Below are 16,777 nucleotides of genomic sequence, written 5' to 3' on the forward strand. Positions count from 1 at the left end.
GAATTGCCTATGTATATGTAAACGTGCGTGTGTGTGTGTGTGTGTGTGTGTGTGTGTGTGTGTGTGTGTGTTGCCATAGGTATAACTTTCTGCCATAATCAGAGAAGCTTCTATTTACAGTGAACTTCAATAAATTCAGAAACTTGGGCTTTTATAAAAAAAATGTAATAACAAAGTTTTCTGTCCCAGATAAGACATTTCTACGTTACCCTCTAAGGCTCAGGGAACACTGAGGAATATGGAGAAAAAAGATTAGAGCAGACAGAAGATAGGGAACACAAAGGCTGCAAAATATCTTCTTCTGGACCATTAATGGAACTGAAATTATGAACTGTCACTAATTACAGAAGATTACAGTGAGTCTAAAGAAGAATGGACCTGTCAACAAATAGAGGTGGATGGAGGATGGACTTGGGAAGCCTTACCCTTGAGTGATGGCCTTTTTCCTATGTGCGGATTCAAGCAAAGATGGAATTAATGCCTTCAGTTGTATGCCCACTGCTTACCTCAACATTGTTCAGTGGATAAAACCCTTTTGATTGTCACTCAGATGCCTGTGATTAAATTAAATGTGTCATACAACAAAACCCAAAACTTTGAGTCTAACCAAGAAATCAAGGGCATAGAGCTGATATCAATGTAAGGGAGATATAAAGAATGGGAGTACAGTAGCCCAAATGCATTCTATATATGTTTAAAAATGCCAAAGCATTAACTTAATAAACAAAAGAGAGACAATATCAATCAAAACATACATCGAAACTTCTACATAAAATGTAAAAAACAAAAATGATGTTTCTTTCAACAATAATGGTCCAAAGCTTTGGAAATATTAATAATAAAAGTGCAGAATTTTTATAGAAGACTGGGTGCAGAATTCTTATCCCCAGAGGTCATCAACTGGTGCATGTAGAATCCCACACTTCTATGTATGCTGTCATTAAGGCCTGCTCTGTTGGGATTAGAATTATAGTAAAATAGATGTTCTAATAGGGAGCTTTGGATATTAAGTACCTCAGAAACCTACACTACCCAGTAAGAGTCAGCCTGTGGCCATCTCTTTGATATTCTTTGTATGTTAGGTTGAAATACCAGAACTTTCAACCAAAGATTATCATGCTTTTCCAGGAACCCACTAAGTCCTGAGACACTCATGCTGTACAACATCCAGGTGAGATTCTGAGTATCATTGTCAGTAAGGGAGCAGGTATTTTGTGGTATCTTACCAAGTACTTTGAAAATGAGGGCAGGTGTTTACAAATCTATTCAGAGAAGAGATGAAAGCATGCAAAAAATATTCTTACTTAATGTGTCACTTTTTGGTCCTATTCTTTAACATTACCATATATGTTTATACCAACATGCACACATCTCTCATTCCCTTATATAATATATCTACAAGAACAATGCCTATTTCCTTATGACCAGATATCGACCATTCCTCAACTTTAATGACTGCCTCAAATCATTAAGATGTTGTGGTAGTAGTTGATATGGGTTTGGTGAATGTTAGTTTGTTAGGTTTCTCTTAAAATGTAGCAAAAACTTTGTAGCTTTAAATAATCAAGTTATTTTATTGTGGTTCTGGAATTACCCAAAAATTCAAATGTCTTCAGATTATTTTTTTACTGAAGCTAGAAAATGCCTATCTTTCCCTGTGCTTTATTGTAATTGTTATTCCATGTGTGTGTGGTGTGGTGTGTCTGTGTACACACACATGTGTTTATATATCTTCCCAAGTCTAGAAAATGGTATTTTGCAGCCCTTGTGTTTCCTATCTCCTGTCTGCTAAAGTTTTTTTTCTCCATATTCCTCAGTGTTCCCTGAGCCTTAGAGTGTAAGGTAGAAATAAATGTCTTATCTAGGACAGAAAACTTAGCTATCACATTTTTTTTATAAAAACCTAAGTTTTAACACGTCATATTGGACCAGAATATCATAATTTTGACACATTCTAATTTAATCTGTTTTTTCTAGAAACTATATCCAAATACAACAATATTAGGAATTACGCAATAAATATGAATTTGGGATATGTTCAACCTTTGACTGAGGGTCCATCTTTAATTTGCTTTGCTTATTTTTAGATGCATCATAAGAAAGACAGGAAGTACTGTCAATTAGCAGGCTTCGAGATCTAGGACAGAAGACACACATATAGAAAGAAGCATCTTGAATCTTACTTGTCAATATGAAATATTGTAAACAGAAACAACCCATAAAGTGTGATTAAAAACAAAATGTTAGTTATATTTACTGATCCTAACTGGTTTGAAATGTCATGGACCTCTACCTTTTAATGAGAACATTCAAACATGAGAAAATGAAAATTTTGTTACTGATTTAAAAAAGTGATTACTAATTTAAAAAAATGGAATCTGGGCCAAATTTCTTACCCTGGAGAATGTCATGGCATTTTAAATAGAAACATCATGATGTTTTTATGTACAAGGAGGCTTTCTATTTACTAACAAAGATAAACATTTCTGCCTCCTTTGAGAATTAATCTAAAACAGTCTGTCAATCTTCTGGATATGGCAATATCTTCCAGAGATCTGTTTCATTTAACGCTAAGAAATAGTATATAAACTATCTAAAATTTAGGTTGACATTATTTCTGCAGGCATTTTCCATTATCCCCTTGAGAATGTCTGATGTTGCTCCACAATACTCTTCCTTGTCTTCTTCACTCTGTTCTGTGTGACTCACACAAATTCATTTGATGGAGATCAAAAGGACCAGGGAGGCAAAGCTAGGCCAGTGCTTAGTCCTGGTAGCAGATACACATGGTAAAACCTTGCTTCATCACACAATTAACCAGGGTTGTCATTGTGTCCAATTTCAGATCTTTCCAAATAATTAAATAACAGGGGTATTAAATTTATTCCTTAATTATATCCCTTCATTCATCTTCTTGCAAAGTTATTTTATCTTGAAGTCAATATGATATTTTCTGCATTTTTTCTCTATTAAACATTTGTAAGCAAGGGAAAGGAAGCATATTATACATCACTTGAGGAAAGCAATCTGTGTTTTGTGGTGAAATATTAAAATATGGTATTAATTAAAACTTATAAAGGGTGAGTGCAAATACTAGCATTAGTTTAAAAACATCAATTAAGAACACTTAAGTTAAATATATGTGTTCTGCTTTTATAAGCATACATGTTTTAATTTCAAGACAGTGCAGATATATTATTTAAAATAATGATATTAAATAGAGTATTGTGATAGAATGATGCACATTATGGCAGTGTGGTTATTTTTCCTAGAAAGGGAGGAGTTTGAGTGTTAAGTGAGGGATGGCACACCAATTATTATTTGTTGCAAAGTAAGTAAAGCAATAATTGAGTGTGCTTTATTGTTTATTCTTATGTAGCCAACTTTGCATTATTTATTCTATTATATAAGCATAATCCACAGTAAAATACACTAACCTTTGCATTTTCAAAAATTGCCTAAAATTTTGTCATGATGTACTTTTTCATATGATATGCTTCTTAGGATGACACTCAAAATTTATTTATAGTATCTAATTATTTTTACTTCAATAAGATTATCATTATGTAAGTTATATGTATAGGATATATGAATATTGTAACTATCGGTCATGCTTCCTTCATTACTTTTCTATATAACCAAGATTAGTGGTGATTTTAATGATATAAAACCTTACTCATGATTGTCATTCATTGACTTAGAAATATTTCTTTCTTATTGTCTCACCTGCTTCAATTTATTAGTACTTTGTGGGTAAAGAAACTTGTCATGTGCTTTTCCTCATAGCAGATACAAAAGTAAACACACACACGCACACACACACACACACACTCATGATAGATAATATCAAATCAATGATCTTACATGTCCAGCACTATTTTGACAAAGTTTTTTGTTTGTTTGTTTTTTAACACTGAAGGTTTTCCATAAAATCATTCCCCAAATTCCAGTACAAATGCACAAATAAAAGTTGCACAAATTTAAGACACTCAAAACGATGGTTGAAGAAGGACAAGTTATGAACTGAATATCACAAGAGGAATACACACATTTCTCATTCAGTTGTCCTTTATAAAGATTTATAATATTAATACAAGAGACAGAAATAAATTCATGATGTATCTCATTAACACAATATATAACATGTATGTCTTATAAATGTAGATAGAATGTGTGAAATGATTATTCTACCAAATGTCCATTGCTACCATACCTGCTTTCCTATTCATTGTTAAAAGAAAGACATTGCTTTTCACGAATTTGCCCCTTTTGCTATCTAATTATTTAAGTCTTTCTTATCTGTACATTTTTATCAAGAAACAACAAATTGTTTAACAAGAACTCAGTATTTCACTTTATATTATTTTGATAATTTCTAGTGTAACCTTATTATATCTAATTATATATATTGTTTTTCATTAAAGCATGCAGATTCTTTAAGACAAATGAGAGTCATCAACCAACATGGTCTCTATGGTTCCTATACAATTCATTTATAAATAAGTTAGTTTTAGTTTTCATTGATGACATGTATGAGCTTGAAAATTATAGGCAGTATTCACTAATCTTAGCTCAAACACACCTAAAAGGATGTTCTCTATTTGTTTCAACTATCTTAATGCATAGAAGTTAGGACCTGGAAATGTATGAAAGTTTATGACTACATTTGAAAGTAAAAACTGAAATGAGAAAATATTGTGATATGTCTGGATAATTCAGGGGTGCTAATTTTTTAGTGTCTGGAAGGATAAGTGGAGAATGTTTGGAGGCTCAACTCAGAACACAGAAGACCAGAGATCAGACTTTTCCTCTGCAGGTTGTGTATGTTGAGTCCATATCATCACCTCATATGTGAACCAATTCAACTGCAATTCAATAGGCACAGGAGATGATTCTGTAGCCAAAATACTTGGCCATTGCTTTTGAGTTTGAGTTTGATATATTCACTATCATATCTCATTTTGCTTGCAGGCATGTATGGTTTTGAAAGAACCTATGTTTTAATATTCAATGCAGTCTCATTTTTCAGTTATTTGGAAATATCTTGGTGTGCAAAAGGCAGAATAAATATTAGAACATAAATAAACAGAAGGAACAAAGGAACATTTTAGGGAAAAATCTTAAATTTGCCTAAAGTTTGCCTTATAGCTCAGAAACATTTTATTTTGTGTGCATTAGTCCTCAAGTATTTATAACAGTATTTTTTAATTTTTATGTGCCTGTGTCAGTGTGCATGTGCCACATGTGAGGTGGTACCTTTTGGAAGCAGCATAGATCATTAGTTCCCAGAGCTCGAGTCACAGAGAGCTGTGATCTTTCAGACAATAGTGCAGGGAAATGAACCTGAGTCTTATGCGAGAGAAGGAAGTTCTTTTAACCTAGGAATCAATCCTCTGAGCTTCAGTGAAAGAATTTATTTATTTTCATGAATTTGGAGCTCATTAAAATAAGTAAAAATGTTAAAATTATGCTTATATCTTTCCCATATTACTGTGATGTTGATAATCACTGCAAAAAAGTAACATATTTTCATTGCACATTTTTTTGTCAATATTCAGCATGCATGTGGAATCTTCAAACAAAACATTTATTTCAGAATTCTTTCTCATGGGACTAGCGTATGTCCCTGAACTGCAGCCCCTCATCTTCAACCTGTTCCTGTTCATGTACCTCGTCACCATCATGGGAAACCTACTCATTATCCTGGCTGTAAGCAAAGACTCCCATCTCCACACCCCCATGTACTTCTTCCTGTGCAACCTGTCTCTCACTGATATCTGTACAAGCACAACCACAGTCCCAAAGTTGCTGTTGAACATCCAAGCACATGACCAGAGCATCACTTACATAGGCTGTCTGGCCCAGGTGTATTTTATCTTGACATTTTGTGTTTTAGAAAGTTGTCTCCTCACTGTGATGGCTTATGACCGCTATGTGGCCATTTGTCAACCTCTAAGATACACAAGCATTATGAACCCTTTCCTATGTATCTTACTAGTATTATTTTCCCTGTTCATCAGCAATATAAATGCAGTGCTCCACACTCTTCTGCTGCTGCCACTATCCTTTTGTACACAACAGGATATTCCCAACTTCTTCTGTGAACTTGGTCAGGTCACTAAGCTTGCCTGCTCTGACACATTTATCAATATTATCATTATTTATATGGCAACCATTGTATTTTCAGTTATCCCTCTATCTGGGATTATTTTCTCTTATATTCAAATTGTATCCTCTATTCTGAAGATCCCATCAGTTGGTGGAAGACATAAAGCTTTTTCCACCTGTGGGTCTCATCTTTCAGTGGTGTCCTTATTCTATGGGACTGGCTTAGGTGTGTACATGAGTTCTTCGATTTCTAACTCTTCCAGCAGCAATGTAATAACATCCATGATGTACAGTGTGGTCCCTCAAATGTTGAATCCTTTCATCTACAGTTTGAGGAGCAAAGAAATCAAGGGAGCCTTGAGGCATCTCATCATTAGGATCATTTATTTTCTGTAATTTTGTGTGCTAATTCATTGAGGCAGAAAGTGTTGTAGTGGTTCCAATTCAATGAACATTTATAGACCTGTTTAAAGAGAAAGTGTATGGCATTTGGATGTGAATAACAAGTTTAAGCATGTGTACTGGTAGATATATATACAGCCTGATTTCATGGTTTGGGATCAGTGAATTGTCACTCAGTCCTACTTTGGTTCAAATTAACTAAATATTATAACCCATTAAGTAATTACTAAGTCCCTACAGTTATGTTTCTGTGAGCCATGCTACTTTTTTTTAAATTTTATCTTACAATACTATTCAGTTCTACATAATAGCCACAGATTCCCTTGTTCTCTCCCTTCCTGCCACTCCCCTTCCCCTCAGCCCACCCCCATTCCCACCTCCTCCAGATCAAGGTCTCCCCCGAGGACCAGGATCAACCTGATAGACTCAGTCCAGGCAGGTCCAGTCCCCTCCTCCCAGATTGAGCCAAGCGTCCCTGCATAAGTCACAGGTTTCAAACAGCTAACTCATGCAACAAGCTCAGGACCTGGTACCACTGCCTAGATGCCTCCCAAACAGATCAAGCCAATCAACTGTCTCACCTATTCAGAAGGCCTGATCCAGTTGGGGGGCCCTCAGCCTTTGGTTCATAGTTCATGTGTTTCCATTCGTTTGGTTATTTGTCCCTGTGCTTTATCCAACCTTGGTTTCAACAATTCTTGCTCATATAAACCCTCCTCTTTCTTACTAATTAGACTCCCAGCGCTCCACCCGGGGCCTAGCCGTGGATGTCTGCATCCAGCTTCCTCAGTCCTTGGATGGGGTTTCTGGCCCAACTATTAGGGTGTTTGGCCATCCCATCACCAGAGTAGGTCAGTCCCAGCTGTCTCTCGACCATTGCCAGCAGTCTTTTGTGGACCATTGCCAGCAGTCTTTTGTGGGGTTATCTTTGTGGATTTCTGTGGGCCTCTTTAGCTCTTTGTTTCTTCCTTTTCTCATGTGGTCTTCATTTACCATGGTCTCCTATTCCTTGTTCTCCCTCTCTTTTCTTGATCCAGCTAGGATCTCCTGCTTTCTTTCCCTCAAGAGCCATGCTACTTTTTTCATACTTGGTTTCATTATTTTAAAACACAAAATCCTCATAATTACATTTTATTATTATCTTAAAATATTACTCAATACTAGCCATTTCTGTTGTGAGGATGCTATTGGTTCTTAAAGAAGAAAAAGACTTCATTCTATTATAATGAGAAAATAATGTCTATTACATGTACTTCAGAAACTGTGAATCTGTAATCTCAGATATAAATAATCATCAGTTCATATACGAGATAGCCAGTTCATACTTATGTTTTGCTCATTCTCTAGCTGGATTTAGAAATTGAAGATATATTTACAGTATGTCAGAGGCAGCACCCTGAGTGCCCTCATATTATTACATTGAAAATATAGAATCTCTAATATTCAGGAAGCTAACAACACTTAAGGATCTGAGAAAGCTCTGAAAGTGACAGCATTCAGATGACTTCTCCCATATGTTATAGTCGCAGCAAATTATCCGGGGTGAGTATACTTTATTGAAGTTGTAGAGAAGCTGAGCAGAGAAATTCTAGGATAAGCCTCTGTGAGCCATCACCCACACTGTGGTATGATTTATGATTTTTTCAACTATATAATTTACTCATGTTCTTGAATAAATTTATTGGTTCAGTGAGCTATACTTGTGTGAAGTTATTTTTTATGTCTCTCATTAGTCACCTACTTAGGTAAATAAAAACATTTTCATACTTTTCCAGTAAAGTCATACAACATTTGCCCTAAAGTCCATTATAGTAAGTCTTTGTATGAACACACACACACACACACACACACACACACACACACGCACACAAGGAATTCTCTCTCTCTCTCTCTCTCTCTCTCTCTCTCTCTCTCACACACACACACACACACACACACACACACACACACACAAAGTCTTTCTATTATTTGAGTGCTATATATCAGATTGACAAGCTCCTATCCTAATCCCTCAAATCATGGAAATTATCTTACATAATAGCATTGTAAATGGCACTCACAACAGAAATACTTGTTTATAGCAAAGACTTTCTCTCTTTTTATATTTGTGGGTATAAATACAATTAAAATTATAAGCAATTTGGTATAGAAAAAAAAGATTGGATTAATGTCATCTTTTTTATTTTTGTCTATGTTTCTTCAGAAATAATAATCTAAACATTTCTAGCGTTGGTATTCAACCTTCATGTATTCCTGTACAATTCATTCCAGCAGTTTATTCTTTTGATTTAGACAAGCATAGTGAACAAATTCTCAAATTTGGTTATATATATATATATATATATATATATATATATATATATATATATATTATATATTATTCCAACTCACCTTTTTTGAAGTTTTGCAACTAATCATTTGCTTTTTTTAAATTTATTTATGTCATGAATAGTGACAACCAAAAAAAGTCCTAGTATTTGAAGTGTGAGCAAATATTTTGTCCCATTGTAAATACATTTTTGAAAGAGGTCCTTTCATTTTTTTATACATTTTAAGTGGTAGTTAGCTGCATATTTCGTGTAAAAATTACTGTCAACTAGTGCTTAAGTGATCTTAATTGAAAAATTCAGTACCCTATCTATAAGTACAAATCCTGATATTCTTACAAGGATTTTTCACTTAGAAATTAGAGTTTCTTCCAAGATATTGACATTTACTAATATTTCTGACATTAATAAAATGTGCAGGCATGTATTACACCAATTTATTTTGGGGGATATTTCTTGTGGTCCTACTCACAAATTTTAAATGGACACTAGAATTTTCATGTAGCATGTTTCTCAATTCTCATCAAGAGATGCTATGAATTCATTGTTATTTTCTTCAGTTTCCCTTAAACCTTTGCTCTATTAATTTATCTTTTCTATATTTGCGTAAAATAATAATCTGAAAGATAATCTTTATGTAAATTTTCAAAACTTGCTTCTAAAGATAATAGGTATACATTCTAAGTTTTAAAAAACATTTCTCTAAGTGATATTTGGATTTTATCTCCAGCTACATTCTCCCATTGGAAAAAGAGTTTTAAATCATTTAAGAGTTAAAATAATAATAATAAGATTTGTTCAAATGAATGTTTTCAGAATGTACTTATTGACAACATACTAACAGTTCAGTACACTTAATCTAACGCTGTTCATAGAAGAATACTATTAGTAGTGTGATTAAACTCTACTCTGAAGTCATATTGACATGCTTTTCCATGATTAAAAAAAAAAAAAACATCTTGGCGGTGGCCCGCAGAGGTAGACGGGCCCGGCGGTGGCAGCCAACAGGGATATGCAGGCCTGGCGGTGGCAGGGCCCGGTGGTGGCTGCCCATAGGGACATTCAGGCCCAGCGGCAGCCGGCAAAGACAGACAGGCCCAGCAGCGGCCCACAGAGGTAGACAGGCCCAGCAGTGGAGACAAGCAGATGCAGGTAGGCCTGTGGCAGTGGCCCATGGAGGTAGACGGGCCCAGCGGCTGCGGCAGACAGGGACATTCAGGCCCGTCGGCAGCCAGCAGAGACATACAGGCCCAGCGGCAGCCCACAGAGGTAGACAGGCCACGCAGTGGAGACAAGCCGACACAGGTAGGTCCGCAGTGGCAGCCACAGAGGTAGACAGGGTGGGCGGCAGCGGCCGACAGGGACATACAGGCCCGGTGGCAGCCAGCAGAGACATACAGGCCCGGTGGCAGCCCACAGAGGTAGACGGCCCGGCAGCGGAGACAAGGAGATGCAGGTAGACCCCCGGCAGAGGCCCGCAGAGACATACAGGCCCGGCGGCATCTGACAGAGACATACAGGCCTGGCGGTGGCCTGCAGGTGTAAACAGACCCAGCGGCAGCTGACAGGGACATACAGGCCCAGCTGCGGACCACAGAGGTAGACAGGCCGGGGGACGGAGACAAGCAGACGCAGCTTGGAACAGGGATGCCTCTAACCCCAACACGCAGGGAAGAAGCTATCTCTGTGGGACGGAACCAGAACAAAACTGAACACTCCGTCTGAGGACAACCCAGGGTCCAGCTGCTGATCCTGTGAAACCCAACAACTTGGAGGTGTTGGTAAGACTACCCCGCTCAGCTGAAACCCATCTGGGAGAGGATTCAGATGCCTACAGTTGGAAGTCTGAAGAAACAAGATCAGCTGAGGAGTTGACGAATGAACAAAACGTTACCTGGAAACACAGAAGAAGGCGCTGCCCAGTCACTAAACCAGATCACCAGAATCATAAGTATATACTTCACCGACTGAGATCAGCTGCCCCTAAAGAAATACCCCAATAGCACCAATTTAACCAAGAACTCCTACTAAACCAAGACTAAAAATTAGAACAAGAGAGGCACTCTCAGACACAGACACCACCTGCACCGCACAGAGGAAGAGATGAGTAGACACCAGTGCAAAAATACAGGCAACAACATAAAGACCTATATGGCAACATCAGAACTTATTGATTCTACACCTGCAAGACCTGAACATACCAAGAAAGAAGAAAGAAACAGAAGAAATCAACCCTAAAAATGACTTTAAGAAGATGATAGAGGCCCTTAAAGAAGAAATAAAACATTCCCTCAAAGAGGAAATAAAAACTTTCCTTAAAGAGGAAATGAAAAACTCCATTAAAGAGAAAATAAAAAACTCCCTTAAAGAAATGGAAGAAAAAATGAACAAAAAATGGGAAGAAATCAAATCAAGCCAAGAAAAAGCAATTAAACAGATGAAAGAAACATTCCAAGATCTGAAAAATGAATTTGAGACAATAAAGAAAACACACACTGAGGGAATGCTGGAAATAGAAATCCTGACTAAATGAACAGGAACTACAAAAACAAGCATAACCAACCGATTGCAAGAGATGGAACAGAGAATCTCTGACACTGAAGACACGATAGAGAAAATAGATTCTTCAGTCAAAGAAAACACTAAAGACAAAAAAGTCATAACACAAAACATCCAGGAAATTTGGGACACCATGAAAAGACCAAACCTAAGAATAATAGGGATAGGCCGGGCGGTGGTGGCACACGCCTTTAATCCCAGCACTCGGGAGGCAGAGCCAGGTGAATCTCTGTGAGTTCGAGGCCAGCCTGGGCTACCAAGTGAGTTCCAGGAAAGGCACAAAGCCACACAGAGAAACCCTGTCTCGGGAAAAAAAAAAAAAAAAAAGAATAATAGGGATAGAAGAAGGAGAAGAATATCAACTCAAAGGCACAGAAAATATATTCAACAAAATCATAGAAGAAAACTTTCCTAACCTAAAGAAAGAAATACCTATGAAGATACAAGGAGCTTACAGAACACCAAATAGGCTGGATCCAAAAAAAAGAGTCCCCTCGCCACATAATAATCAAAACACTAAACACACAGAACAAACAAAATATATTAAGAGCCGCAAAGGAAAAAGACCAAGTAACATGTAAAGGCAAACCCATCAGAATAACACCAGACTACTCAATAGAGACTATGAAAGCTAGAAGATCATGGGCAAATCTCATGCAGAGACTAAGAGACCACGGATGCCAACCCAGACTATTATACCCAGCAAAACTCTCAATCACCATAGGCGGAATAAACAAAATATTCCAGGATAAAGCCAGATTTAATCAATACCTGTCCACAAACCCAGCTCTACAGTATTGGAGAAATTATTTTGGCCACTCCACATAGTTAAAAGGATATTTATTTAATTGTGTAACTCACAAATTAAGTGAAAGGTAGGTCGCAGGGTCTGGGGAAGGTGTATTGCAATCCAGCGGTGTTCTCCGGAGCTCTGCATAGTCCAACTTCACCGTTCAGCGTCCAGGCACAGAGAGAGCACACAGAGAGAGTGCTGGCCCATCCAGCTCTCAGGTCTCCAGGTGCCTCCCCTCACCCCGCCTCGTAGGCGTGACAGTTGCCAGAGTCTCAATGGGGGTTGGAACTTCCAGATCCAAGCTGGAATAGCTACCCACTACACTGCAGAAAGCACTAGAAGGGAAAATCCAACCCAAAGAAGCTAAACACATCCATGAAAAATCAAGCAATAGATAATCCCACACCAACATACACCACAAAAGGACAACACAACACAACCACAAAAAATAACAGGAATTAACAATCACTGGTCATTAATATCCATCAATATCAATGGTCTCAACTCACCTATAAAAAGACACAGGCTAACAGAATGGATAAGAAAACAGGACCCATCCATCTGCTGCATACAAGAAACACACCTTAACTTCAAAGACAGACACTACCTCGGAGCAAAGGGCTGGGAAAAGGCTTTCCAAGCAAATGGACCTAAGAAACAAGCTGGTGTAGCTATCCTAATATCTAATAAAATAGACTTCAAACTAAAATCAATCAAAAGAGATCAGGATGGACATTACATATTTATCACGGCAAAAATCCACCAAGATGAAGTCTTGGTTCTAAACATTTATGCTCCAAATACAAAAGCACCCACATTCATAAAAGAAACACTACTAAAGTTTAAAACGCACATCAAACCTCACACATTAGTAGTGGGAGATTTTAACACACCACTCTCACCAAAAGACAGATCTACCAGAATGAAACTTAACAAAGAAATAAAGGACCTAACAGATGTTATGACTCAAATGGACCTAATAGATATCTACAGACTATTCCATCCGAACACAAAAGAATATACCTTCTTCTCAGCACCCCATGGAACCTTCTCAAAAATTGACCACATGCTTGGACACAAAACAAATCTCAACAGATACAAAAAGATTGGAATAACCTCCTGTATCTTATCAGACCACCATGCCTTAAAGTTAGACCTCAACAACAACAAAAATTATAGAAAACCCACAAACTCATGGAAACTGAATAATGCCCACCTGAAACATCAATGGGTCAAGGAAGAAATAAAGAAAGAAATTAAAGAGTTCCTAGAATTCAATGAAAATGAAAGTACAACATACCCAAACTTATGGGACACTATGAAAGCAGTGCTAAGAGGAAAATTCATAGCTCTAAATGCACACATAAAGAAGATGGAGCAATCCCATACCAATGAATTAACAGCACAACTGAAAACTCTAGAACAAAAAGAAACAAACTCACCCAGGAGAAATAGACGCCAGGAAATAATCAAATTGAGGGCTGAAATCAACAAAATAGAAAACAAGAGAACAATACAAAAAAATCAATGAAACAAAGAGATGGTTCTTTGAAAACATCAACAAGATGGACAAATCCCTAGCCAAATTAACCAAAAGGCAAAGAGAGAGCACCCAAATTAACAAAATCAGAAGTGAAAAGGGAGACATAACAATAGACAACGAGGAAATACAGAGAATCATCAGATCATTCTTCAAAAAGCTGTACTCCACAAAAATGGAAAACCATGAAGTAATGGACAATTCTCTGGATAAATACTACATACCAAAATTAAATCAAGACCAGATAAACCATTTAAATATACCAATAACCCCTAAAGAAATAGAAACAGTCATCAAAAGTCTCCCAACCAAAAAAAGCCCAGGACCAGATGGTTTCAGTGAAGAATTCTACCAGACTTTCAAAGAAGAACTAATACCAATACTCTTCAAAGTGTTCCACACAATAGAAATAGAAGGAACACTACCATACTCTTTTTATGAGGCTACAATTACCCTGATACCCAAACCACTAAAAGATGCAACAAAGAAAGAGAACTACAGACCAATCGCCCTCATGAACATTGATGCAAAAATACTCAACAAAATATTGGCAAACCGAATCCAAGAATACATCAAAACAATCATCCATCACGACCAAGTAAGATTCATCCCAGGAATACAAGGATGGTTCAACATACGAAAATCAGTCAATATAGTACACCGTATAAACAAACTGAAAGAAAAAACCCACATGATCATCTCCTTGGATGCTGAAAAAGCCTTTGACAAAATCCAACACCCCTTCATGATAAAGGTCTTAGAAAGATCAGGAATACAAGGAACATTTCTAAACATAATAAAAGCAATTCATAGCAAGCCAACAGCAAACATCAAATTAAATGGAGAGAAACTCAAAGCGGTACCACTAAATTCAGGAACAAGACAAGGCTGTCCACTCTCCCCATATTTATTCAATATAGTACTAGAAGTTCTAGCTAGAGCAATAAGACAACAAAAGGAGATCAAAGGGATACAAATTGGCAAGGAAGAAGTCAAACTTTCACTATTCGCAGATGATATGATAGTATACATAAGTGACCCCAAAAACTCTACCAGGGAACTCCTATAGCTGATAAACTCCTTCAGTAAAGTGGCAGGATACAAGATCAACTCAAAAAAATCAGTAGCCCTCCTATACACAAATGATAAAAGGGCTGAGAAAGAAGTCAGAGAAATATCACCGTTTACAATAGCCACAAATAATATAAAATACCTTGGGATAACACCAACTAAACAAGTGAAGGACCCTTTTGATAAGAACTTTAAATCTCTAAAGAAAGAAATTGAAGAAGATATCAGAAAATGGAAGGCTCTCCCATGCTCATGGATAGGTAGGATTAACATAGTAAAAATGGCAATCTTACCAAAAGCAATCTACAGATTCAATGCAATCCCCATCAAAATCCCAACACAATTCTTCACAGACTTGGAAAGAAAAATACTCAACTTCATATGGAAAAACAAAAGACCCAGGATAGCTAAAAGAATCCTATACGATAAAGCAACCCTTGGAGGCATCACCATCCCTGACCTCAAACTCTACTATAGAGCTATAGTAATAAAAACAGCTTGGTACTGGTATAAAAACTGACATATGGACCAATGGAATCTAATTGAAGACCCTGACATTAATCGATGCACATATGAACACCTGGTTTTTGACAAAGGAGCCAAAACTATACAATGGAAAAAAGAAAGTATCTTCAACAAATGGTGCTGGCATAACTGGATGTCAATATGTAAAAGATTACAAATAGATCCATATCTGTCACCATGCACAAAACTCAAGTCCAAGTGGATCAAAGACCTGAACATAAATCCAGTTACACTAAACTTAATAGAATAGAAAGTAGGAAGCACTCTTGAACGCATTGGCACCAGAGACCATTTCCTAAATAAAACACCAACAGCACAGACCCTGAGCACAACAATTAATAAATGGGACCTCTCGAAACTGAGAAGCTTTTACAGGGCAAAAGACACAGTCAATAAGACAAAAAGACAGCCAACAGAATGGGAAAAGATCTTCACCAACCCCACATCTGACAGAGGATTGATCTCCACAGTATATAAAGAACTCAAGAAACTAGACATCAAAATACTGAACAGTCCAATTAAAAAATGGGCTAAAGAGCTAAACAGAGAATTCACAAAACAAGAACTACAAATGGCTGAAAGACATTTAAAGAAATGCTCAACATCCTTAATCATCAGAGAAATGCAAATCAAAACGACTCTGAGATACCACCTTACACCTGTCAGAATTGCTATGATCAAAAACACCAATGTCAGTCAATGTTGGAGAGGATGTGGAGCAAAGGGAACACTCCTTCACTGTTGGTGGGAAAGTAAACTTGTACAACCGCTGTGGAAATCAGTATGGCAGTTTCTCAGAAAATTAGGAATTGAACTACCTCAAGACCCAGCCATCCCACTCTTGGGCATATACCCAAGGAATGCTGATTCATACCATAAAGACACATGCTCAGCTATGCTCATAGCAGCACTATTTGTAATAGCCAGAACCTGGAATCAACCTAGATGCCTGTCAATGGAAGAATGGATGGAAAAAATGTGGTACATATACACAATGGAGTACTAGTCAGCAGAGAAAAACAATGAAAGCATGAAATTTGCGGGCAAGTGGATGGAACTAGAAAAAATCATCCTGAGTGAGGTAACCCAAACCCAGAAAGACAGTCATGGTATGTACTCACTCATAAGTGTATTCTAGATATAAAATAAAGAACAATCAGACCACAAAAAAAACAAATAAAACAAAAGGAGACTATATATATATATATATATATATATATATATATATATATATATATATATATATACATATATATATATATATATATTTATATCATCTTGAGGTATTTCTTATTGTCCTATAGCTACAGAGAAACAATGCCTCAAAATCAGTGTGAATAATGATTAAGAAAGACACAGTGTCAATATCTGTCTTCTACATACACAGGCAGAGGCAATTGTGGGCACATGAACTACCAGGCAAACCTGAAAAAAATTGGTTAACCCTTTGTA

General features: G+C 36.9%; 1 protein-coding gene across 1 annotated transcript; it reads left to right on the forward strand.

Moving 5' to 3' along the window:
* The first annotated feature begins 5,559 nt into the window (after positions 1–5,559).
* LOC102926234 (olfactory receptor 7G2-like) lies at positions 5,560–6,504 on the forward strand. The gene has a single exon (XM_006987067.3). It carries the CDS (start codon positions 5,560–5,562, stop codon positions 6,502–6,504), a length of 945 nt encoding a protein of 314 aa, XP_006987129.3.
* Positions 6,505–16,777: the final 10,273 nt, after the last annotated feature.

Source organism: Peromyscus maniculatus, chromosome 7, assembly GCF_049852395.1.
Source record: "Peromyscus maniculatus bairdii isolate BWxNUB_F1_BW_parent chromosome 7, HU_Pman_BW_mat_3.1, whole genome shotgun sequence".
Lineage (NCBI taxonomy): Eukaryota > Metazoa > Chordata > Mammalia > Rodentia > Cricetidae > Peromyscus > Peromyscus maniculatus.

Excerpts from the sequence above, each read along its gene's own strand:
- LOC102926234 (XM_006987067.3), top strand. The coding sequence starts at position 5,560 with ATGCATGTGGAATCTTCAAACAAAACATTTATTTCAGAATTCTTTCTC.